At 49.2% G+C, this 26,950-nt stretch overlaps 1 protein-coding gene and 1 pseudogene across 8 annotated transcripts in view; one reads left to right on the forward strand and one right to left on the reverse strand.

Annotated features, from left to right (window-relative positions):
• The first annotated feature begins 4,125 nt into the window (after window positions 1-4,125).
• LOC143834575 (U2 spliceosomal RNA) lies at window positions 4,126-4,214 on the forward strand (annotated as a pseudogene).
• Window positions 4,215-8,692: 4,478 nt separating this feature from the next.
• Window positions 8,693-26,950, reverse strand: part of CPLX2 (complexin 2) — a 391,294-nt gene continuing 373,036 nt past the window's right edge. For all 8 annotated transcript variants that reach the window (XM_077326369.1, XM_077326370.1, XM_077326365.1 and 5 more), the window contains one exon: window positions 8,693-13,479. In XM_077326369.1, the coding sequence (XP_077182484.1) occupies window positions 13,282-13,479 (198 nt within the window). In that variant the 3' untranslated portion in view covers window positions 8,693-13,281. The remainder of the gene's footprint in view (window positions 13,480-26,950) is intronic.

Raw genomic sequence — 26,950 nt, forward strand, 5'->3', positions numbered from 1 at the left:
AAAACCATCCCAAAGAAAAAGAAATGCAAGAAATCAAAATGGTTGTCTGAGGAAGCTTTACAAATAGCTAAGGAGAGAAGGGAAGTGAAAGGCAAGGGAGAAAGAGAAAGATAAAGGTAAAGGTAAAGGTATCCAATGTGCAAGCACCGAGTCATGTCTGACCCTTGGGGTGATGCCCTCTAGCGTTTTCATGGCAGACTCAATACGGGGTGGTTTGCCAGTGCCTTCCCCAGTCATTACCGTTTACCCCCCAGCAAACTGGGTACTCATTTTACCGACCTCGGAAGGATGGAAGGCTGAGTCAACCTTGAGCCGACTGCTGGGATTGAACTCCCAGCCTCATGGGCAGAGCTTTCAGACGGCTGCCTTACCACTCTGCGCCACAAGAGGCTCTAAATCTTGCAGAGAAAGATACACCCAATTGAATGCAGAATTCCAGAGAAAAGCTAGAAGAGATAAGGATGCCTTCTTAAATGAACAGTGCAAATAAATAGAAGAAAACAATAGAATGGGGAGGACCATTTTCAAGAAAATTTGAGATATGAAGAGAACATTTCATGCAAAGATGGGTATGATAAGGGACCAAAATGGTAGGGACCTCACAGAAGCAGATTTTTAAAAGGTGGCAAAATTATACAGAAGAACTATACAAGAGCGAGCTTAACATCCCTGATAACCACAATGGGGTAGTTACTGACCTGGAGCCAGACATCCTGGAATGTGAAGTCAAATGGACCTTAGGAAGTTGGAGCAGCAACAAAGCTAGTGGTGGTGACAGCATTCCAGTTGAACTATTCAAAATCTTAAAAGACAATGCAGTAAAAGTGCTACACTCAATATGCCAGCAAATTTAGAAAATTCAACAATGGCCACAGGATTGGAAAAGGTCAGTTTACATTCCAATCCCAAATAAGGGCAATGCCAAAGAAATGTTCAAACTACCACACCATTGCACTCATTTCTCATGCTAGCAAAGTTATGCTCAAAATCCTACAAGCTAGGCTCCAGCAATATGTGGACCGAGAACTTCCAGAAGTACAGGCAGGATTTCGAAGAGGCATAGAAACTAGAGATCAAATTGCCAACATACGCTGGATCATGGAGAAAGCTAGGGAGTTCCAGAAGAACATCTACTTCTGCTTCATTGACTATGCTAAAACCTTTGATTGTGTGGAGCACAACAAATTGTGGCAAGTTCTTAAAGAGATGGGAATACCACAGCATCTTATTTGTCTCTTGAGAAACTTATATGCAGGTAAAGAAGCAACAGTGAGAACTGAACATGGAATCACTGATTGTTTCAAAATTGAGAAAGGAGTTCGGCAAGGCTGTATACTGTCGCCTTGCCTATTTGACTTGTATGCGGAGCACATCATGAGAAAGGCAGGATTAGAGGAGTCACAAATTGGGATCAAGATTGCAGGGAGAAATATCAGCAACCTCAGATATGCAGATGATACCACTCTAATGGCAGAAAGTGAAGAGGAACTAAAGAGCCTATTGATGTGGCTGAAGGAGGAGAGTGCAAAAGTTGGCTTGAAACTCAACATCAAGAAAACAAAGATCATGGCATCCGGCCCTCTCAATTCCTGGCAAATAGATGGGGAAGAAATGGAGCTAGTGACAGATTTTATTTTCCTGGGCTCCAAGATCGCTGCAGATGGGGACTGCAGCAAAGAAATTAAAAGACGCTTGCTCCTGGGGAGGAAAGCTATGGCAAATCTAGACAGCATCCTAAAAAGCAGAGACATCACCCTGCCAACAAAACTGCTTTTAGTCAAGGCTATGGTATTTCCAGTTGCAATGTATGGCTGTGAAAGTTGGACCATAAGGAAAGCCAAGCGTCAAAGAATTGAGGCTTTTGAACTCTGGTGCTGGAGAAGATTCTTGCGAGTCCCTTGGACTGCAAGGCGAACCAACCGGTCAGTCCTAGAGGAGATCAGCCCTGACTGCTCCTTAGAAGGCCAGATCCTGAAGATGAAACTCAAATACCTTGGCCACCTCATGAGAAGGAAGGACTCTCTGGAGAAGAGCCTAATGCTGGGAGCGATCGAGGGCAAAAGAAGAAGGGGACGACAGAAAATGAGGTGGCTGGATGGAGTCACTGAAGCAGTAGGTTCAAACTTAAATGGACTCCGGGGAATGGTAGATGACAGGAAGGCCTGGAGGATCATTGTCCATGGGGTCACAATGCTGGCTCCAGGCACTGAGGCGTCTGAGAGCAAAGAGCTAGAGTCCAGGGACAGAGGGTGGGAGCTGCAGGGGCAGGGCCGATCAGGGCAAAGCTGGCTGCACCCTGATTGGCCCTATTCCAACTTGGACAGCTGGACACGTCCCACCCGCTAAACTGTTTCAGAAATATATAGGGGAACAACAATGGATAAGGATATGTCACACTACCTTTATTGGCATAAAGCAGATTAGCAAAATGAACAGAGATAGTCAGGGCACATCAAGCAGTTTAAGTTTAAAAACTGAAGACAAAAATTCAGCCGTAATAACGATGACATTGGCATCCTTATCGCGCAACAAAAATTGGCAGATCAGTTCTTTTGAGTGATTTCTCCATTTGAGTATAAGAGGTATAACATGCCTTCGCTGGACAATAAACAAGGGACAATCCAGTAAGATATGTTGCATGGTGTCAGGCGTGTTTAATTCACAGGGACATAGTCTATTTTCGAAAGGAATCTTGGCAAATCTCCCTTGTAAGGAAAAGCGTTGAGCTGCACAAGCGAAAACGCTCTGCGATAAAGGGGATTTGCCAAGTTATAGAAATAAGCCGGCTTTATCCCATGCTTCACTTGGAGACCAAGAGCACGGGGAGAGCAAATTGCCGGGACAGTAGGATGGACTTTTTGGAATTCCTGATTGAGGAGCCTTTGTTTAATTTGGCTTATAATGGAAGATTCATTCAGAGACAAGATGTAATTGTGGTCAATGCCAATTTGTTGGAGTGTAGTCAGGATGGTAGAGAACCATTTAAATTTAAAAGAGTCTCTCAATAAACAGGCCAACAGACTATCTGATCGAACCCTAAAATGCAGTTTTAGCCAATATTTGAAGGTAGAAATCCAGGCCTTAGTTTCGAGAAGATTATGGCCAATTTCGAGACATAAGGAGGAGTAAGGGACACAATTTGGAGTTTCCAAAATCTGCCGGAAAAAGGCAGACTGTAACCTTTCCAAGTTTATGTTAAAAGCTGAGATCCACAGAGGGATGCCGTATAAAATTTGGGGAAGAATTTTTGAGTCAAACACACGACAGGCAGCTGGGACAAACTGATTACCTTTGAGGAAGAAAAAATGGTTTAAATGGGTATTATTATTATTATTATTTAATTTTTAGACCGCCCTTCTTCCAATAGGTCTCAGGGCGGTTTACAACATAAATAGTTAAAACAGAATAAAATCCCCATAAAAACCCCAATTAAAAGTTACATATAACATATAGCGGCGGTGGTCACAATTCTGATCTTAGTTCAGCCTGGTAGAGAGAATAATGTTCAGAAGAGGGTGGCACCAATACAATAGATCTAACCATGATCTCGATGTTAGAGATCTCAATACTGGAGGGGATCCTCTGATGGATTAGTGGGAGAGCTGCCCTGGCCTCAACCATATGCCTGGCGGAAGAGCTCCGTCTTACAGGCCCTGCGGAAAGCTGGTATATCCCGCAGGGCCCTTAGCTCTTCTGGGAGCTCATTCCACCAGGTTGGGGCCAGGACTGAAAAGGCCCTGGCCCGGGTCAAGGCCAGGCGAACATCCCGTGGGCCCAGGACAACCAGTAAGTTCATACCCACAGAGCGGAGTGCCCTGCGTAAGCAACCACGCGGTCCCGCAGGTAGACGGGAACAGGTAGTTCCCACAGGTAGTAGAACATTTAGCCTGCAAAATAAACCTATTTCTATGTTTGGTCCAGAGCAAATTATGTTGGAAGGTGATTCCTAAGTATTTGAACCATTTGACCTGCTCAATTTGGTGACCACCAATACGCCAGTTTAAGGGGGACCACTTCTGTGCAAAGACCATCACTTTGGTTTTTCGAAGTTAATCGATAGGTCATTAAGTTGGCAATATTTATAGAAACCGTTCAAATATCTTTTCAGATTAATTCTGGAATAGAAAAGCTTCTTGGCCTTTTGGCTAAGATCAAGTGTAGTATCTGTTCCTACACATGCAGCCAGCTGGGTGATCTTTGACTAGTCACCATTCGCTCAGAGCTCACTGAACCCAACCCCACCTACCTTTCAGGTTGTCTGTTGTGGGGAGAGAAAGGGTAGGTGATTGTAAGGTGCTTTGAGACTCCATCAGATAATAAAAAATGGGGTACAAAACACCCAGCTGTTCTTCTTGGCCACAAAATTTAACTCAATTCTACTTAGATGATGATCCATATTCCCAAAAGTACTAGTTTAGCATCTGTGCTGGAATTCATGTATATTTCATATTTAATTCTGATTAGCAGCATGATGCCTGGCATGTGTGAATTGACGTTTGCAGATTAACATCCAGATCACTTCATGTTAACTTAAACAACACTTGTCAATGGAGACAGTTCTCACCTTTGCTAAGTGTCATTAGCTGATCCAACAATGAATGCCTTTGTGTCAGTCCTGAATGGCCACATTCCTATGCCCTCAGTCACATGAAAATTATGAGCTGGAGGAATCCAATGCAGCAGATGCTGTTCAGATGATCAGTTCCGAGGCTAAAGAAGCTGAAGTGCCATTCCTGGTATCATGCATTTGGGGGTGGGGGGAGGCTCTGCAAAGCTGGATCACATCCAAGAGCCATCAAAGATCAGAACTGAGATATTAGACAGATGCAACGTCTGGCTATGGAGATATAGTAGTACAGAGAAGCCAGTCTCTCATTAAGTACATTAGAATTGCCTTGCTGAAGCAAGCCAGAGGTCCTCTAGTGCTGTGCTCCCAACAACAATCACCTAAGTGCAGAGCATGATGGAAATAGCTGTCTCCTGTGGTTTGTCCCCCGCAGAGAGTACTTCGAGGTTTGTTGCTGCAGAACACAACATATTTAACTGAGCTATCATGGTTAACAAGGGGTTTTGTGTGTGTTCTTTTTTTGCTGTAAGAATCTCACCTCAGTAAGAGACAAAACCCCAAGCATAGCCTGTTTTGATTTGTACACACAAATTCATTAAAATAAATGCGAATTTCAAACTGACTACTGCCTAATGCCGAGGACAAAGGAAAAGTTCTGATTGGAAGAAGAAGAGCTGGGCTGAATTGCTGAAAGGCCTCAAATGAAGAAGTTTTTATCTGATACAGGCCCTCCCTTTAATGAAATCACTTCTTGGGAAGGAAAGTTCCCAGACCATCTATTTTTGAATTCAAGCTGATTTCTTCTCCAGGATGGTGAAGAGAAAGGCCCTGAGAACTTGGGCTCACATCGGAGGCCTTGTTCTGTGGCTGGGCCACCTTCAGCAAGAAAAAAAAAATCATTTCTGGCACACTGTCTACAGAACCACTGGAGCTACCATCTGCTAAAGCAGATTTTCCCAGGGGTTCATTTAAAGCCCCAGGGCATTAGCAGAGAGCTGCTCTCTCAAAGAACAGTGAGTAAGGCCCTGACTTAATAGGCAGTCACCCCCCTCTTCAGACTTGGACCTTTAGTATGGGAAGGGAAAGGAGTTTGGAGGTGAGGAGTGTCATACACAATGGTGCAAATCATATTTTCCCCATTGTAATAAATGCAATTGTTTTGCTAAAGCTAAGGTGTGTGAGTAGTAGTGGGAGGTGTGGGGTGTGTGGGTCTTTAGGAAAGGAGGCCCTAAGACTTGAACTTGACCTTAGTTCCAACACCTGGGTTACACGTGACAACAAGCAGGGACCCAAAAAGGCAGCCTGCTAAATTCCAGCAAATGACATGTGGAAAATTTCTCCTCACTAGAATGGTGATGATTAGCATGCAGAAATACAGAATCCCAGAAACAGCTTGAACAACTGGGAAGGGGACTGGGCCTCAAATGTAAGAGTGGTTTGAAACAAGTTATCTTACAAATCATAGAATCATAGAATCATAGAGTTGGAAGGGGCTATACAGGCCATCTAGTCCAACTCCCTGCTCAATGCAGGATCAGCCCTAAGCATCCTAAAGCATCCAAGAAAAGTGTGTAACCAACCTTTGCTTGAAGACTGCCAGTGAGGGGGAGCTCACCACCTCCTTAGGCAGCCTATTCCACTGCTGACTGTGAAATTTTTTCCCCTGATATCTAGCCTATATCGTTGTACTTGTAATTTAAACCCATTACTGCGTGTCCTTTCCTCTGCAGCCAACGGAAACAGCATCCTGCCCTCCTCCAAATGACAACCTTTCAAATACTTAAAGAGGACTATCATGTCCCCTCTCAACCTCCTTTTCTCCAGGCTGAACATTCCCAAGTCCCTCAACCTATCTTCATAGGGCTTGGTCCCTTGACTCCAGATCATCCTCGTCGCGCTCCTCTGTACCCTTTCAATTTTATCTACGTCCTTCTTGAAGTGAGGCCTCCAGAACTGCACACAGTACTCCAGGTGTGGTCTGACCAGTGCCGTATACAATGGGACTATGACATCTTGTGATTTTGATGTGATGCCTCTGTTGATACAGCCCAAAATGGCATTTGCCTTTATTACCGCTGCATCACACTGCCTGCTCATGTTTAGTTTACAATCCACAAGTACCCCAAGATCTCGTTCTTACACAGTGTTACCTAGAAGTGTATCCCCCATCCAGTAGGCATGCTTTTCATTTTTTTGACCCAGATGCCGAACTTTACACTTATCTTTATTAAATTGCATCTTGTTCTCATTTGCCCATTTTTCCATTGTGTTCAGATCTCGTTGAACTCTGTCTCTATCTTCCGGAGTATTTGCCAGTCCTCCCAATTTGGTGTCATCTGCAAACTTGATGAGTAGTCCCTCCACCCCCTCATCTCGATCATTAATAAATATGTTAAAAAGTACCGGGCCGAGCACCGAGCCCTGAGGTACCCTGCTACTCACCTCTCTCCAGTCTGATGAAACACCATTGACAACAACTCTTTGAGTGCGGTTCTCTATCCACCTAACTATCTGAAAATCCAGATTGCAGTCCTTCAACTTATCCATCAGAACATCATGGGGAACCTTGTCAAAAGCTTTACTAAAATCCAAGTAAATGACATCAACCGAATTTCCCCGATCCAGCAAACCTGTTACTTGGTCAAAAAAGGAAACTAGGTTGGTCTGGCAGGACCTGTTGGAGACAAATCCATGTTGACTTCCTTGGATCACCCAGTTGTCCACCAGATGTTTGCAGATTGCTCCCTTTAATATCTGCTCCATTATCTTCCCCACAACAGAGGTCAGACTCACTGGCCTGTAGTTTCCCGGGTCATCCTTCCTCCCTTTTTTGAAGATCGGAATAACGTTTGCTCTCTTCCAGTCCTCCGGGACATCTCCAGTCCTTAAAGAGGTTCCGAAGATGATGGACAAGGGTTGTGCAAGTTCTCTGGAAAGTTCTTTGAGTAGTCTCGGGTGCATTTCATCTGGACCAGGGGATTTGAACTCATCCAGTGCAGCTAAATGCCTCTCAACAACCTCTCTATCCATGTTAACCTGCCACCTAGACACTATCCTTTGGCTACGGCCATCTCTAGATGTGCCTAAACACTTTGACCTGTGGGAAAAAACAGATGTAAAATAGGCACTAAGCCTTTCTGCTTTCTCTGCATCTTCCGTTAGAGTTTGTCCATCCGCACCCAACAGTGGGCCTATTGCCTCCTTTACTTTACGTTTGCTCCTCACATAACTGAAAAATCTTTTCTTGTTACAATGGGCTTCCCTGGCCAGTCTTAGCTCACTCTCAGCTTTGGCCTTTCTGATTATTGATCTACAGTGCCTAGTAATATGTGATCAAGGAACATCAACGTTGCACTAATGTAAGCATCATGCTTTCCAGCAACAGAGCTCATTGGTCTTGCCCCATTTGCAATTGAATGGATTGAAAATGTAGATATTGGTACTTAGGGGGATCGCCCTATCTGTCTGTATAACCCTTGTACCTGCATATCTTTTTGTATGCGTCCTGTGTGTAAGTTAATAAACAATGTTCTAATGTTGAGGTGGCTAATCAGTAGCTCTCTGGTGATGGCTTAATTCACCCACACCAAGCCATTAGTTATGGATTCTCTCATCCTGTTGATTCCAGGAGAGGCGCACAGAAGAGGAAGACAAGGCTGAAGCAAACTGACACTAGCTAAGGCTTTTTTTTTACTAAGGAGATGCTGGGACCAGCTGTGATACCTGTTGGGCTGCAAGAAAGGATAAAGAGGACATACTGGAATGCTTCACCATGGGGATGAGGGCAAGGAGAAAATGGATTAATGCTTCTGATGAACCAGCTCCTGGCACAAGCACATACATCAGTTCCCTCGGCGATCCCATTTTGAATGAGCGAGCAGTTTAAATACAAGTTGCTGGGCGGCCTTCTCAAAACATGAATTGTTTTTTGGCAGCACTTTTCCAGATTCCTTTGCCTCACTGTCTGACCCACCACACTTCCTTCCTTTGCTTCCTCCTGGGTATTCACTGCTGAGATGTCCTCAACTGCAGAGCTTTTCCAAGATGTGATTCCCCTCCAATCTTCTACTGCTTCCTTTCTGATCCTTCCTCCCACATTCGCAGCCAAAGACAGCAGACACAAGGCAATGTACAAATTCCTTTATTTTTATTATTTCTTCAAAGACTAGTTAGAGCAGGATGGTCACCATAGGATGGAGAGATGGAGCCCCTCACATCTTCATTGCCCCCTCTCTTTTGCCCACATCCTCCACTCCACAAAGGAAGGAGAGGAGAAATCTCACTCCCTGCTCATCCCCAGGTCCAAGTCAGGCTGAAGGGTGCAAGGGCCGTGGCTCAGAAGTGGCACACTCCCTGGCTTGGCAATTCACCTCTCTGGTGGGGTGACAAGAGGTGCTCTTTTAGCTCTAACCTGAAGAGCTCCCCAAGAGTGGGCAGCCCGAGCTGCCTCTTTCCTTTCAGGATTCCACCTGGCCCCATCATGGTGATAGATGCCTCTCCCGGCTGCAGGTGGGAGGAGGACCAGCCAACTAGATATGATGATTCTAGGAAAAAGGAGGCACAAGCAATGTGGGATGGTTCACACAATCAAACAGGTTAGTGTATGGGTTGTAGCAGGCTCTCCCACACAGACTAGTGATAAACAAGCAGACAAAGGGGAATCCATGCATAGGGTAATAGAGCAGAGCCCCTCCCGCAGTGCTCCCTGTGTCTTTGGAGAATGGGGACAGAGAAGCATCTGGAGGCTGAATCGATTCCTCATGGACAGTGCTGAGTCCCTGCGGGATGCCCTGCTCTGGAAGCCATTTCAAACAAATGGGGCATATGCACATTGGGAGACACTGAGAATGAGAGATGAATGGGCAGAGATTATTCAAATGTTTTCTCTGGTTTCATGTAAATTCACTCACCCCCCCTCCGCCCCACACCATGTACTGCTACATACACATCCATGCTGTTGACCTCCCTGGCTTACTTATACATTCACATGCTCACAGAGCCACAAAGAAGGGCAGCAAACCTTCCTGCAAAGTCAGACAAACACACATACACCTTTATTGTCATTCATGCAAAAACGTAAACAGTCATTCTTTTCACCCTTGGAATGTTCATGCACTACGATAGGTGTAAACACAATTGTGCAGACAAAAGCACACCTCTAGTAGTGGTTCCTGGCCCAGAAATGTGTAAGGACAAAGTGGAGAATTGGGGAATCTCAAAATATGCATGTTTTATGTAATGAGGGAGGAAGACAGGTAAATAATAACCCACCACTGTTTATCCTTTCGCTTTCCATCACACGCTCAAAATGAAGCTGAGGAGCATTTCAGATTGGAAACCACTTCTCCTAACAGTGGTCAGCTACAAAGCATTTGACAAGGGGCTTTTGTCATGTGGATGCACAGTGGCTGCTCCCTGTAGCCATCCATGCTCCCGTTTCTAGGAGGAGTTGCAGTGTGAGCCAGTTCCATGTGCCTGGGGCTTCTGAAGTTATCTTGTTGGCGCAAGGAAGACCTGCATTGCAGTACCTCCCATGCTGCAAAGGCAACATGAGAAGGGTCCCCCAATGGCTCCACTGAGATTCCTACACAGGGTGGTTGAATTATGCCATTCCAGGCCTCGCTGTCCCAAATCTCCTCCTATGCAGTCGGGTTTTGCCTTTAGCTCTTGCCTGGGACAGGCCCTTGAGCATAGTGGGAGTCTTGTGTGTGTGTGAGGGGGTACAGGGGTTCACTAGCACTCCCATCAGCATACTCTCTGGGTCAGGAACACCAGCCTGTGGGTGTTATAAAAATATAAACCAAGAGCATCAGCAGCACCACTCCATGGTGGTACGCTGGCTCCAGCATCAGCCCTTTGCCCCATGTGAGGTGCAGTTATTGAGTTTTGCAATATTCAGCCACAAAGGTCAAGTAGACAATGGACATGAGTAAATCCAGGCAGGCACACAGCCCACCTGCCTGCAACCAGCATGCTTCTTCTGGAACTTGTGCTGGTCAGTCACTCCACACAACAATCACACCCTTTGCCTGTGGGATGATGGCACACAAGTGACTGGTCAAAGCCAACGCTGGGTCAACAAATGAAAACCAAACACTTGTGGACTGGCCCATTGCCTCCTCCAGCCTGCTCCTCTCTCTTTGCTCTCTTGGTGACCCTCTGCCCCTTAGCCCTGAGCTCCATGGGGCCGTACGGTGACCAGTGAGTGACAAGCAGAGACAACTCGACAGATGGGAGGTGTTGGGGTGATTTACCCTGTTACAGAGACACCAATGCAAAAAACAGACACATGGGCCACATGGCAGGTGGCCAGAGACACAGATGAGCGGGCAAGGGGGCGGTAGAGGGACCCCCGTCCCCAGGACGCTCCTTTGTACAAGATGAGAGAGCGTGGCCCACGATGTTTTTTTTTTTAGTGTTGATAGTATTGCAGTCTAACTGATATGGCTTTAACTATTAAGGAAGGAAGGAAAGAAGGAAAGAAGGAAAGAAGGAAAGAAGGAAAGAAGGAAGGAAGGACACTGAGATGCAGGGAGATGTCTCCCAATGTCAAACTTAACCTTGATGCAAAAGTACTTGAGCACCAGGAAACCTCGGGGAACAATGGGAACCTGCCCTCTCAAACAAAGGCATGCAAGAGAATGAGAACCACAGAACTCCCCCAAGGCAGGCTGATCCCAGCCTTCATTTCCATGATGGCCAGGGACGAGTAGCCTAAAGTAGGGGGCAGGACCAACAGTGGCAATACTTCCCCCTCACCTTCTAGCCAACCCATTTTGCCTAATGGTGCGCCTCTAGGGAAAGGATGGGGAGATGCAGGCAGGAAGTGAGTCCAACAATAGCACAACAGGAGAGCTGGACACAAGCTGCGGGGAGGGGCTGTAGATCACCTAATCTCTGAGCTTGACTGGGCTGTAGAGGCAGGAGATTGGAAGGGTCTCCCCCAAGCTATGGGGCTCCTTGAATCAGCAAGTTTCGGAGGCTCCTTGACATCTCTTTGCTTAAGGGAGAAACTGGGCAGTGTGAAAAGGAAAGCAATAGTCATGTGGTGTCAGCCACAGTGGTTCAGACAGTTTTGTCTGTGCTTGTGCAACACTGATGGAGTGTCATGCAGAGGCACCCTAGTCTGCACACCAAACTGTATGCGTGTATCTGAATATGACTGAAGCCTGAAGCCACTCTATGACTGTGTTTGCATCTGTGAGAGCGTGGTGATTCTGTGAGAGCCTTGGATTCCTGAGGCCAAGATGCCTCTAAGACAGGACTACTGGGTGTGATGCAGAACCCTGGATGTGACTAGGATCAGTGGGTGAGCCAGTCGGTCCCAAGAAATGGGTCAGCAGGCACTGTTTGCTCTGACAGTATCATGAAACTGACTCAGAGTCCCCAGACCCTCCTCCTCACTTCCTCAGCCCCCATCAGTGGAAGGCTATCTTATGGATTTTTGTCACTATAAATACAGCTAAGTAATCCCAGCCTGGAAATTCTCCCACTCTCTGGGCCCAGGTATAGATGATCCCTTTCCCTTAAGTTTATCCATCTTCAGAATAACCACCCATCCAAAGGAGTAACTGAGGACTCTGAGCGCTTCCTTTGTCCCTCCTGCTCTCTAACCTTTGCTTGCAGCTGCCATAAAACAGGGATCAAACACCAGGGCAGCTGGATAGTAAAAGGATGACCGGGGCTGAAGAAAGGTGGCCAAGGCAGCCAGAATGACAGGATCCTCTCCTTCCCTCCATGAGGGAGCCAAGCTATCTTGAACCCAAGGCCTCAACCCCATGGATCATGAGGTCAGGCCAAAGAACTGACCTTGGCTTTTCCCAGCACTTGTATGGCCATGGAAGCTGTATATGTGTTTCTGCAAGTATGTGTGTGGACTGTAAAGGGTTTCAAGAAGCAGAGCTTCTATGCTCCCCTTTGCGCCCAGCTGTGCATCAGCATCTGAGGTGTGACACCCCCCTCAGGTCATGAGTTCCCTTCCCCAAGCATGAGACAGACACTCCAAAATGCCAACAGCTCTTGGAAGTTAGGATGGAGACAAGAAAGATTGCTCCTATTGATTGTTCCCTTGGTTAAGACAGAATGTGTGGGGGCTGCCCTTGCCCCAAGGAGCTAGGCAGGAACCAGAGCATGGGAGGGGGTGGGGTGGGGTGGGACACACAATCCCTCCCTGGCAGTCAGCATGGGGCTGTGGGACATGCGAGGAGGCATGGCATTGTTCAGAGCCCATGCTCCCCTCCCTCTCCAGCATCCCATGAGGTTGCATCAGTGAATTTGGTCCCAGTTCTCCCTCTGTCTGTGCTCAGGGGATTTTAAAAAACCTTGTATCCAGCTGGCACTTTGGCACAACAGACATCTTTTGAACAGTTAAGGGGTGGGGGAAGGGAGGGGGAGCTAGGCCCCTGGCAGTGTCCTGTCTGTGGCTCTAGAGAGCACAGCAGGTGAGAGTGTTTTTTTGTTTGCTTGGTCTGATTGGACGAGCAAGGGTGAGGGCAGGGGAAGAAGGGAACAGTATCCCATGCCTGATGTGCCTCTCCTAGGGACAAAAGGGGGTGGCTTGGCAGGGGTCCCATGACACAAGGACATATGTGGGGTCTCCCCTGGGAACAAAACAAAATCAAATGGATAAAAAAAAAATCCCACTGGGATCCCCAACCCGTTCACTGAGTAGGCAATCCCAGGGACCTGTGTGTGGGGCTGGGGGCTGGGGGCTGTTACTTCTTGAACATATCCTGCAGTGGACCGGGCAGGTACTTGAGCACCGTATCGAGAATGCTCTCCTCATCCTCATCTTCATCATCTCCACAGCCAGCTGGGATTGCTTTCTTGGGGCGTGTCAGACTCCCCTCGCATGGCTGTTCCAGAGCAGCCTTTTCCTCCGCCTCTTTCTCCTCTTTCTTCTTCAGGCCGTACTGCAGGGGAGAGACATGGGTGAGTCATCACAGACAGGCAGAGAAGACCGGCCAATGGGCGTGGGATGTGGGGAGCTTGGCCAGTGAGACTCTCTCATCAGCACCCTGAGGGGAGCCTTGCATGCCACAGCTCCCGCTGATGAACTGATGGCTTCTGTAAAAGGTCCTAATTTCTTATACGGCTTGTCTGTTTTACAGTTGTGACTTTTATTATTATTATTATTATTATTATTATTATTATTATTATTATTATTATTATTATTATTATTATTATATTTATCTCCTGCCACTCCCTGGGTAGGCTCATGGCAGTTGACAGTTGTCTTAACAACCCCAATTAAAACCCCATTAAAAGCCATTAAAAATCATAACATAACATGGCGGCAGCCAATCACAATCTACTTCCACCTACCAAGGTGATAGAGAATGGGGGAGGTGATGTATACTTCAGACCCCCGGGGGGGCAGCTCTCTACCTCGCAGACCCCAGCCTCAACTATAAACCTGGTGGAAGAGCTTCGTTTTACAGGCCCTGCGGAAAGCTGACAAATCTCACAGGGCCCACAGCTCACCTGGGAACTCATTCCACCAGGTGGGGGCCAGGACCAAAAAAGCCCTGGCCCTGGTTGAGACTAGGCGTGCTTCTCTAGTGCCGGGAATGATCAATAGATTTCCCCCCACAGAGCGTAGCGCCCATCAGGGGAAGTATGTGGGTCCTAACTCGCATAAAGCCTTAAAGGTTAATATCAAACCTTGAACCGGATCCGGGCAGCAATTGGCAACCAGTGCAGCTGCCTCACCACAGGCTGGATGTGGGCCCTCCAAGATGTGCCAGTGAGCACCCTAGCAGCTGCATTTTGCACTAGCTGAAGTTTCCGGATCAAGGACAAGGGTAGGCCCGCGTAGAACGAGTTACAGAAATCTAGTCTGGAGGTGACCGTCGCATGGATCACTGTGGCTAAGTGATCAGAGGAGAGGTAGGGTGCTAGTAGCCGGGCTTAGCGAAGATGGAAAAATGCCTGGCCCACTACTCTCTTGACCTGCGCCTCCTTAGTCAGGGAGGCATTGATGGTCACGCCCAGATTCCTGGCCTGGGATGTGATGTTAAGTTGCGCCCCTGCCAGGGTGGGCAAACACGCTTCCTGATCCCGCCCCCTGCTTCCCAGCCACAGGACCTCTGTCTTGGAGGGGTTGAGTTTCAGGCGACTCTGCTTGAACCATTCTGTCACTGCTTCCAAACATCTGGCAAATGGTTCCAGGGGGGAGTCCGGGCAGCAGTTCATTACGAGATAGAGCTGGGTATCATCAGCATACTGATGGCAACCCAGCCTGAAACTCTACACTAGCTGGGCCAGAGGGCACATAAAGATGTTGAACAAAGTGGGGGAGAGACCCACGCCCTGAGGTACCCCACAAGGGATTCTCTGTAAGGACTCGAGAACTCATCTCCTACTGCAACCCTCTGGGTCCGGTTCTGGAGAAAGGAGTGTTTCCAGCACAAGGCTGTGCTTCCTATCCCCGTGCCAGCGAGGCGGTGGACCAATATCTCATGATCCACAATGTCAAAGGCCGCTGACAGGTCTAAGAGGACCAGCACGGCTGACCCGTCTCCATCCAGCTGGTGACGGAGATCATCCAGCAGGGCAACCAACACCGTCTCCACCCCGTGGCCAGGACAGAAGCCAGACTGATATGGATCGCGTGCCGAAATTTCCTCCAAGAAAGCCAGGAGCTGGTCCACCGCGGCCCTTTCCGACACCTTGCCCAGGAATGCTAAGTGCGATCCTGGGTGGTAGTTGGCAGGATCCTGTGGGTCCAGCATTGTTTTTTTCAGGAGAAGGCTGACCACTGCTTCCTTCAGCCTCACAGGGAACTCCCCAGAACCCAGGGAGCAGTTGATAATATCCCTGAGTGGGTCTCCTATCCTCTGGCCACTTCCTTTGAGAAGACAGGAAGGACACGGGGCAAGGGGGCAAGTGGTCGCCCTGACCGATCCCAGCAATTTGTCCACTTCGGAAGAAGAGAGCCGCCTGAAGCCATCAAACCTCACTCCAACAGGCCTCCAGTTCATTTACTGTATTAATCATGGCGGGAAGGTCATGGCGGAGCGACAAGACTTTATCTGCAAAATAGCTCGCTAATGCCTCACAGCCAAGTTCCAATTGACTAAAATTTTGGCGCCCCTCAAGGGCAGTAAGGGATCAAACTACCCTAAATAATTGGGCCGGGCGAGAGCTTGCGGACGTGATTTCCGTGGCAAAAAACTCTCTCTGGCAAAAAACCGCCATCTCATGCGCCCTCATAAGCGTGCGATAAGATGTTCTTGTAGCCTCATCGCGAGTCTTCCGCCACACTTGCTCTAGTTGTCTCACTTCCCTCTTCTTCCAGAGCACCCTTGTGTGCCAGGGGGCCTGTTTGAGTTGAGGGCAGAGAGGACGTTTAGGGGCGATCTCATCTATAGCAGCCGTTAGATGGGACTGCCAATCCTCCACTAAGGCCGCCAGTGAGTAGCCAGGAGGCATCGGGTCCCGCAGAGCAATCCAGAAACCAATTGGATCCATTAGTCTTCACGGGACGGCCAAAATACGCCCGCCGCCCAATTGGGGAAGGGGTGGTATCCTGAGCCAGGCCCACAAGACATAGTGGTCTGACCATGGCACAGCCAAAGCTGCATCCAGATCCACCTCTACCCTGGCACCGAAAATCAAGTCGAGTGTGTGGCCGGCGTGATGGGTGGGCCCAGCAACAAATTGTGAGAGCCCCAGTGTCGTCATGGATGACACCAGGTCCCCACCTAAGCCTGAAGAGGACGCGTCCGCATGGACATTGAAGTCACCCAGGATTAGTGTCAGGATCAGTCCCTGTTCTCTGCCATGATCTCTGTTTGGTGAACCTGTTTGACTCCATCTTTCCTGTTGCATATTTTTGCTTTGTCCTTGTGACCCATGTATTCTCACTGTTCGCATGTAACCAAGCCTTGTAGTTGTCTCCTTTGATTTGCCTGCTTTGATCCCTGCCTGTTCACACTGCATATTTTCCCCCTTACTGTGAAACATTGTTACAAGGATCCTGCGGTTCATGCGAAAGGCTTAACAGCTAGCCTGTGGCGCTGGCTTGACCAAGGCCGCATTAATTTCAACACCTCTGGCAGGAAGTCTGGAATGGTACCTGGGAGAGGGGGCGCACCCCCCCATGGGAACACTCAAGTTTTGGGTGGGAGAAATGTATTGATAAGTGCTTGTTGTTCTTGTGTTGGGCAGATTTGACTTCTAACGTTATAGTGACTAGATCTAACTTCCATTAAAGCTTTCTTTCCATAGAAGTTTTGTCAGCACTTGACAATTAGAAGCCTGGGAAACTGCAATGCCCAGGCAGTCACCACCTCCAGGAGGTGGGGCAGGGTGTCTGGTGGTGCGCTGGTCGGACGGTATACCAGCCAGACAGCCAAGCTCTTGACAGAGTCCCACCCAATACCGACACACTCCACTCCACTCCACTGATTTCCGGCACCGGGAGAGCCCTGTAGGAGAAAGCCTCCCGGACCAGAATTGCCACCCCCCCTCCTCTCTTGTGGGTCCAGGATTGGTGAAGAACGGAATAACTGCTGGGGCCAGTTCTCTCAAGGCCACCTCCTCTCCATCTTTCAGCCAGGTTTCCATTACGCAAGCAAGGTCAGCCTTCGACTGCGCAAAGAAATGCTGCAGAGTCACGGCCTTGTTCTTAATCGACCTTGCATCGCACAAGACCCTTTCCCTTAGCCTCCACCCTCCCATAACCGAGGATGGGACGGAGGCTAGAAGGGGATCGAGCACACCCTGAGCGTCGGCTGTGTTTCCATGGCTGGGCCCTATACGGGACACCAGTGCTCCCAACCCTTCCCTTGTCCAACCTTCTCCCCCAGCCACAGCACTCTTGACCCATGATCGTTGTGATCCCGGCCCCTTTATGTGCCCCCTCGCTTGGCCCAACTTCTCCCTTCATATCACACCGCCTCCTAAGAGAGGACACTAACTCCCACCTGTACTAATATCTCCTCGCCCCCAGCTGCACTAACCCACCCTAACCCTCCCAACCCCTCAGTTACTATAACCTCTCAACCCTCCTTCCCCCCCACCCAACATATTCTAGCAGCTGGCGAGATGGGGTCAGGCTGCGGGGCAAGATCCTGCGTATTACAGGGGTTCTATCTGCCACTCCAGTCAGTTGCCTCCCCAACTCAGCTGGGATCAACCCTATCTCCTCATTCCCTTCCTGGTGATGTTCCCAAACTACATTCCCCCGCGTTCCACCACAGTCCAACACTGGCCACAGAAGTCCAAGGCAGAGAAAAAGGAAAAGAGAGTTTTCCCACATCATTGGAACGGAAGAATGCTCTGTGGTCACTTTAACGTTGCATGGCTTGCTCCACTGTTACTCCCCCTTTCCCCCCACCCCCTCTCACTGCCCCCCTTCTTGGAGGACAAGTGGGAGCTCTTGCTGCAAGGATTGCACACTTTTGATCCATCCAGCAGGTGTTGCCACGGAAAACAGCTTCCCCCAACTCGGAGCTTGGGAGGATTCAGCGTGGAAGGTTGGTTTCAGTGCAGGACCTTGTCTCTCTCACTAAGCTGTGGCAAAGCTGTTGAGAGCAGAACGGATCCCTGCATTCCATGCATTCCACGCTGGAGCAATCAAGATCAGAACCCCTGCTGCTACAAAGTGCAACGGCAACATCTGAAGAATAGTAGAAGAAGGAGATTGTCTCGAGCTATCCCCCTGCGCCACCTCCTGGATGTTGACAGAACTGCTCTGACTAAGTTCTATTCAGTTGGGGGACGGGATTTTATTTTTCCAGAGTGTTAGGTAGGGGTGGACGGCCAGAGGAGAGCAGCTGGATATTCAGCTGGATCCTCGGTATAACACCCTGGATACCTAGTGGGTAGGACCAGTATAGCTGTAGTTAATCGAGGGTGGGTTCTGAGGGAGGGTTTTAAGGGAGAGTTTGGGATGGGAGGGATTGGGATGGTAGGCTTTTAGACAGCTATTAGATTGTTAGATGAAGGATTGCCCTACATGGTGGCCTAGGGAAGAGAGTGTGGCTACTGAGATGGGGATCCGGCCTGGGACTGTAATTCCAGTTCTTCTGGGCCAAGGCAAACATAGCGGTGGGAGAAGATAATAATAATAGGGGGGCAATGATATATGTAGGTCCAAGAAGGCCCCGACCGTGGAATTTCCACGGTCGGTGGCCTGGTCGATATGGACGTTGCCCTTCAAATCTTCGTCCCATCCCCAGGTTCATGGGGGAGAGGACTAGGGTGGAACTGGTGTTGATCCTATGCAATGCCAGGTCAATAAACAACAAGTCCTCAACCCTGCAGGATTACTTCGTAAGGCATGAGGCTGACCTGGCTTGCGGAAAGCTGGGTGCGCGAAGGTGAGACCGTCACCTTGAAAGATCTGGCACCACCTGGGTTTTCCATCCTGCATCAACCCTGGCTCCATGGGAGGGGAGGGGGGTGGCAATTCTGGTCAGAGAGACTTTCTCCTTCAGGGCTCTCCCTGCGCCAACGATTCCAGGGATTGAATGTGTCGGTCTTGGGTGGGAATCGGTCGAGAACGTGGCGATCTGGTTGGTGTATTGATCACCCACTGACTACCAGATTCCTTGCCAGGCCTGCTGGAGGCGGTGGCTGGCTGGACATTGCAGGGACTTCAACGTTCACGCAGATGCGCTGTCTTCAGGACTTGGCCTGGATCTAGTGTCAGCCATGGAGACACTAGGGTTCTCGCAGCTTGTTGCTGGTTCCCCCCATCAGGCTGGTCACACCCTCGATTTGATCTTTGGTGCAGGTGTAGCGGTAGATCTGGTGGCGAATAACATCGTTCCATGGCCAGACCACCATGCCCTGAAGGCTCGACTGAGGATACCACCCCCTCTCCGTTTGGGTGACGGACGTATTCTAGTCCGCCCGCGGAGACTCATGGAATCTGAGAGATTCCTGAATGCTCTGCAGGACCCGATGCCCTCCGGCACCTCGTTGACGGCCTTGGTGGAGGACTGGCAGTCCCGCCTTACAGCCGCCATTGGCAAGATTGCTCCTAGGCGCCCTCTCCGCCTTCGCCTCAAACAGGCTCCATGGTATTCCCAGGAGCTTCGGGAGAGGAAGAAGGAAGTGAGACGGCTTGAGCGAGTGTGGAGGAAGACTCGCGACGAAGCTACAAGGACATCTCATCGCACGCTTATGAAGGCGTATGAGAATGCCGTGAAAGCGGCGAAACAAGACTTCTATGCAGCAGAAATCGCGTCTGCAAGCTCTCGCCCAGCACAATTATTTAAGGTAATTAGATCACTTACCTCCCTCGAGGAAGGGCGACAAACGATAAGGGAATTGGAATTGAGCTGTGTGGCATTATCGAGCTATTTTGCGGACAAAGTCCTGTCGCTCCGCCGTGACCTACCTGCCACGATTGATACAGTTAGTGAACTGGAAGCTCCGTGGCCGTCAAGGGGGTTAGTGTTTGATGGCTTCAGGCGGCTCTCTATAACCGAAGTGGACAAGTTACTGGGTTCAGTGAGGGCGACCACTTGCCCCTTGGATCCCTGTCCGTCCTGGTTGCTCAAATCGGGCGACCAACGGATAGGAGGCCCCTTGAGGGAGATTGTCAACCTCTCCTTCACATCTGGAGAGTTTCCCAAGGGGCTCAAGGAAGCAGTGGTACACCCTTTACTGAAAAAGCCATCATTGGACCCACGGAACCCCGCCAGATACCGCCCAGTTTCGCACTTGGCATTCCTGGGTAAGGTGATAGAGCGGGCCACAGCGGACCAACTCCTAGGTTTCTTGGATGAAACTTCGGCTCTCGACCCATACCAGTCTGGCTTCTGCCCTGGCTATGGGGTGGAGACCGTGCTGGTCGCCCTAATGGATGATATCCAGCGCTAGCTAGATCGGGGCGGCTCCGCCATTCTCGTGCTTCTAGACCTGTCGGCCGCATTTGATGTGGTCGACCACGAGTTATTGGTACACTGCCTCGCCGGAGCTGGAATAATGGGGACTGCGCTTCAATGGCTGGTCTCCTTTCTCCAGAACCGGACGCAGGGGGTTGTGATAGGGGAGAGTATGTCGAGCCCTTGTGAGCTCCCTTGTGGGGTTCTGCAGGGGGCGATACTCTCTCCCACACTTTTTAACATCTACATGCGCCCTCTAGCCCAGCTGGTCCGGGGCTATGGGCTGGGTTGCCACCAATATGCGGATGACACCCAGCTCTACTTCCGAATGGACGGCCGGCCAGACTCCACCCCGGATACATTTGCCAGCTGTTTGGAAGCAGTAGCTGGATGGCTCAGGCAGAGTCGCCTGAAACTCAACCCCTCCAAGACAGAGGTCCTGTGGCTGGGCAGAAGAGGGCAGGACCAGGAAGCGTGCCTCCCATGCCTGAACCGGGTGCAATTAACACCTGCACCAGTTGCCAGGAATTTGGGGGTGACATTTGATGCCTCCCTCTCTATGGAGGCTCAGGTCACCAATGTAGCTCGGACGGTATTTTTCCATCTTCGCCAAGACCGGCTACTAGCGCCCTACCTGTCCTTGGAACACCTGGCCACAGTGATCCATGCAACGGTCACTTCCAGATTAGACTTCTGTAACTCACTGTACACGGGCCTTCCCTTGTCTTTGACTCGGAAGTTACAGCTGGTCCAAAATGTGGCTGCCAAAATGTGGCTGCTAGAACACCTTTGAGGGCCCATATTCAGCTGGTGCTTCATCATCTGCACTGGTTACCAGTCTGTTTCCGAATCAGATTCAAGGTATTGGTATTGACCTTTAAGGCTATACGAGGCCTGGGTCCCATCTACCTGCGGGACCGCTTGGTTGCTTATGCCCCCCGCAGGGCACTCCGCTCTGCGGGTATGAATATACTGGTTGTCCCGGGCCCACGGGATGTTCGCCTGGCCTCGACTTGGGCCAGGGCCTTTTCAGTCCTGGCCCCAACCTGGTGAAATGAGCTTCCAGAAGAGCTAAGGGCCCTGCAGGATCTACCAGCTTTCTGCAGGGCCTGCAAGATGCAGCTCTTACACCAGGCATATGGTTGAGGCCAGGGCAGCTCTCCCACTAATCCATCAGAGAATCCCCTCCAATACTGAGATCTCTAACATCGAGATCATTGTTAGATCTATTGCATTGTTGCCACCCTCTTCTGAATATTATTCTCCCCACCAGGCTGAACTTGGGGGGAAGTCGGGTAACTACGATCAGAATTGTGACCACCGCCGCTTATATGTTATATGTGACTTGTTGTTGATGTTAATTGGGGTTTTTATGAGGATTTTATTGTGTTTTAACTGTTTATGTTGTAAACCGCCCTGAGACCTATTTGGAGAAGGGCGGTCTAAAAATTAAATAATAAATATAAATAAAAATTTAAAAAAAAGAATTCCGCTGATGTTCAGTCCCGAGCCACCAGATGGCACCAAAGAGGCAGACACTGAAGCCAGAGGCCAAGCTCTGGGAGATTTTCCAGTCAGCCACTGGGTGGCAGTTAGAGACCCAGCTCTCCAATCTACCAGTCTCAGAGAAGTTCTTAAAGAACAAGAGTCCCAGGCTTCCTTCCCCTCCCGGTTGAACTTCCACTGGTAAGGAGACCACTTGGGAGCCTCGCACAGCACAGAGTGGGCAGAGCATCCTCCAAGGGCTCTCCCCACTTGCCAGATGGAACCAGCCAGGCACCAGCTAGACCCAATTGCGGTCCCAAGTTCCCTTGTCAGGCCCAAGTTCCTCAGCTGCGTTTCCCCAAGGCAAACCCAGCTGAAGCCCTAGGAATCACCCAGGGGAGCAGGTCTTCCTCTCCCACGGCGTCAATCCTTGTCCGGTAGGTGCAAGATTTTTTCCTGTCCCTCCCCGGCATTTTCCGGTCAGGGGGCCCACTGGGGGCTCCGAGTTCTGAGTGGGGGTAAGGGCTTGCAGAGAGAGTCGGTAGGATCTTCTGTGAGAAGCCTCGTTCCTAGGGCTCTCGTTACAGCCGGCTCTAAGCGGCTCTGAGATTCATGCGTGCTCGGAGACCCTCTCTCACAGCTAAGATGACTCTCACTGGGGAGGCCTCCTATGTGAGTCCAGTGCTGGAATGGGTGTGCTAGGCCACTAGTCTCTGACTCTCCTGCGCCGTTACTCTTCCGTTCTGCTGCCAATATCCACCAGTCCGTTCCCACAGAAGCAGGGGGAAAGAAAAAGCTAAACCCCAACCCCCAGAAAAATCCAAAGGGGGAAGCGCTCCACAGTCAAGGGGCGCTCATAATCACGCAGCCGGGCGGAGTAAGTCCCGGTGTCCGACCAAGCCGCCATGTTTTCCAATGTGGATACCCACCACAGACCTTTAAAGTGGGGTCGTCAACCCCTGGTCAGCAGCCTGGTCTTGGGCCACGAAAGCCTTGGTATCAGGCTGCCGCTGGCCACACCTGCCTCTCCCCCGCAGTGAGAAGCTCGCCAGGCTGCTTCGCTTGCAATCTGGCTAGCTTCTCACTGTGAGGGGGTTATGTTGCACCCCTGAAACTTCTTGGGGAGGTCAGGGAGGGTCTTCCCTGACTCCCATGCAAGTTTCAAGAAGATTGGACCAAGGGGTCCAATCCTAGGGGCTCCCAAAGTGGGTACCTTTACCCGCTCTATTGGATATAATGGAGAGTTGGATTCTGTGGTTTTAACTTGATTCCCCATAGACTTCTATGGGGAATGGTCTTTGGGAGCTGCTAGGATGGGACCCCCTGGTGCAATCTTCCTGGAACTTTCAGGGGACTCAGGGAAGACCCTCCCTGACCTCCCCAAGAAGTTTCAAGAAGACTGGACCAGGGGGTCTTGCTCCCAAAGAGGGTGACACCATTTCCCATAGACTTTAATGGTGGGAAAAAATAATTTCAGCAGGTTACTTAACCAGGAAATTGGCAATTAACCTGCTGAAATTATTTCCCCCACCATTAAAGTCTATGGGAAATGGTGTCACCCTCTTAGGGAGCCCCTAGGATGGAACCCCTTGGTCTAGTCTTCTTGAAACTTGCACGGGAGCTCAGAGAGGGTCTTCCCTGAGTTCCTTACAAGTTTCAGAAAGATTGCACCAAAGAATATAACTCTCCTTTATATCCAATGGAGAGGATAGGGGTACCTTCTTTGGGAGCCCCTAGGATTGGACCCCTTGGTCCAATCTTCTTGAAACCTGCAGAGGAGTCAGGGAAGACCCTCCCTGATCTCCCCAAAATGTTTCAGGGGGGCAACGTTCACCCCCTCCCCCCAGCACCCGGGAAAGGCGAGAAAAAAAGAAAAAAATCCAGAAGCAGCCAGGAGGCTGCAGCAGCCACAAGGCTGCCAACAGCTTGGCGATTCGGCCGAATCAATTTGAGTCGGCCATGATTTGGCCGAATCTCTTTGATTTGGTTGTTTTAAAAGTAGTGATGGTCTGATTCGGACTGTTTGTGATTAGGAAATGTCCGCATCGGCTCCAATTCAGCAGATTCGGTCATTTCCGAATCCGAACCGCACATCCCTAGTTCAGCTTGCAGCTGGAGACCTCCTGGAAGTAATACTGGCTTCCCAATGAGAGATACCAGTTCTCCTGGACAGAATGGTTACTGTAGAAGGTGAACTGTATTGGCATTACTCTTCTCCTCAAACCCCACCCACCTCAGGGTCCACCCCCCAAATCTCCAAGTATTTCCCAAACCAGAACCTTGATTCCTGACATATTATTTGACCCTAGAAATCCAACAGGCCATGGCACCGAGCAAAGTTTTGACTCTTTAGCTCTTTCTTCTTGCACTATTTCCTCATCATAATGGCCCCAATCTGGGCCCTAACAATGGGATTATTTCCCCATTATCAAAAGCTCCAGTTCAAAAAGAAGAGAGACATCTTGTCTTTGTTCTTTTCCTGCTCCAGATGAGAGGGATAAGTTTGAACAACCAATAGCCATAGTTTTCCATGTCCTTGCATAGCATTGTGTCCATACATGTGTCCTAATGGGCACCTCTATGCAGCAGAGCCTTCCTGCAGTATGAGGTCTGCCTTCAAAGCCTTTGCTTCTCTGCCTGACTCCGGCACAAACCTCCCTCTGCAGGCAGGAGACAGAACATCTATGTGTATGGATCTGAAGGCAGCAAATCTGGACTACGCAGAGCACTGTAGGCGGCGCAGGAAAGGAACTACTGGGAGAGACAGTGTTCAGCCAGCTTGATGATGGTACTCATCAGCACATATCCTAGCTTGGTATCTAAGCCCTTCCCTATTAAGTCTGCAGGTTCAGTGATCACGGACTCCAAGTCTTCAGAACAGCAGTTTTTATTAACTCCTGTAACAGGCTACAACTACTGAACAGAGAAAAACAGGCAAACTCGTGCACTTTTATACCTTTGCCTCTGATTGGCTCTAAGCAGAGCAATCCAATTAGCCCTAAGCAGAGCAATTGGATTGGCTCTAGCAGAGCAATCAGGTTCCTTTGATTGGTTAGTTCCGTGGCTGGGAGAAACCCTCATTTGCCAAATGTCCACAGACATAACATTCCCCACTCCAGGGTCCAAAGCACTGCCTAAAGTTGGTAACAGTCTGTGCTGGGACAGGGCTGGCTGTATCAATCTCTGCTGTGGATACTTCTGGGTCCCATCTCATTCTGAGTGCCTGTGAAAGACCCCTCGGGAAAGGCTGGAGGTGCACAAAAGCTGGGGGTGTGGAGGGAAGGGGCTGCAGGAAGTTCTGACAATTTGTTGGCAAAGAAGGGCTGCTCCACTTGCTCTTTTGCACAAGGTGGAATCTCTTCTGCCCCAGTGAGCAAGACAAGACATTGCATGCGGGGCACAGGGTGCATCACCTGCCTTCGCAGAGGGATATTAAAGATCACATATAAGGAGTACAAGGCCCGTCCGAATGCAGGCACTTTTACAGTGTGGGCGAGAGAGATGTAGCCACTACCCCAATTAATAACCTGAGGATGGCGGGAGCCACATGTGATTGGCAGGGAGAATTAAGGGCAGCAAACTTAACCTAGAAGAACCTCCCTCTCCGATTGTAGCCAGTGCCTCATTTTGCATTCATATGTCTAAGCGAGAAGACACATAGAAATGCACCAAACTCATTGATGTGAAGCACCATCTACTATGCCATGCTGGAACCATTGAAGTGGTTTACTGAACATCAAAAGAAATGCTAGCAGACTTGATGATGAAGCCACTTCCTGAACCCAGTTTTGGACGACTTAGAAGTCAAATGAACCTTGTATATTAAGTCAAGGAGTCATCGAGAGAGGATGTAGGAAACAGCTCTCTGTGCCATGTCTCCTGACTTGTGAGGCTGTAAACAGGAACTCTCTTTACCATAGAATTAGCAAGATAGAGAGGGACACTGACCGCTCCCCTTTGAACTCACTGGCCTGTTCCTAGAGGATAATTTCCTGTTTCCCCAGTCTCCTCCCCCTTTCTCCTCCATCTCTCAAGCCTGCAACATGATGGAAGGGAGATGCCTCAAGCATCTCTTTCCATCCAGCTATTTAGATTAGAATGAAAACCTTATCATTACCTCTAAGTATGCAGTATTAAGTTCTTAATAAAGTTCTTTATTAAATAGTTTCTATATTAGTTAAATACCATGTTTGTGAACATGTCTTTCTTTCTTTGTGGTTTTCTCTGACCACATGCACTCTGCTTGCACGCTGTACTAATTGCCGTACCAAGGCACTCTGTTAACTTTCTGGATATTAACACTTTAAAGGTAAAGGTAAAGGTATCCCCTGTGCAAGCACCGAGTCATGTCTGACCCTTGGGGTGACGCCCTCTAGCGTTTTTTTGGCAGACTCAATACGGGGTGGTTTGCCAGTGCCTTCCCCAGTCATGACCGTTTACCCCCCAGCAGCAAGCTGGGTACTCACTTTACCAATGCTTAATATCCTTCATGATGATCCTCTCTCCTGCATCACAGCAAATGGAGCTAGCAGATGAGATGAGAATCATGAGTAGGTGCGTGATGTCCCAAGGGGACAGCAGTCTCTGAGGCCTAAGCATTAATGTGGTCTCTGCTTAATAGGCTGTTACTTCTGCAGGCCACTTTCCATCCGAAGTCTTCACAGTCTACTATTCTGGTCACGACAGTATCAGAAGAAATGGTGTGGCCTTTATTGCGAATAAGATGACAGCTCATGCAGTGGAAAGTTACACAGCAGTAAATGACCGAATTATGTCCATCCGAATTCAGGGAAAGCCAATGAACACAACTGTTGTACAAGTGTATGCACCAACCACAGCTGCTGAGGAAAATGAAATTTAAGATTTCTATGTGAAAGTGCATGAAACAATGAAACAGGTGCCTCAAAAGGACCTGATATACATTATTGTGGATTTCAATGCCAAAGTTGGAAATCAACAAGAACAGGGCATCTGTGGTGGTTTTGGACTAGGTGACTGAAATGAAGCTAGTGACAGACTTATCCAGTTCTGTCAAGAAAACAAGCTATCACTAACA

The sequence above is a fragment of the Paroedura picta genome, chromosome 3, assembly GCF_049243985.1.
Source record: "Paroedura picta isolate Pp20150507F chromosome 3, Ppicta_v3.0, whole genome shotgun sequence".
NCBI lineage: Eukaryota > Metazoa > Chordata > Lepidosauria > Squamata > Gekkonidae > Paroedura > Paroedura picta.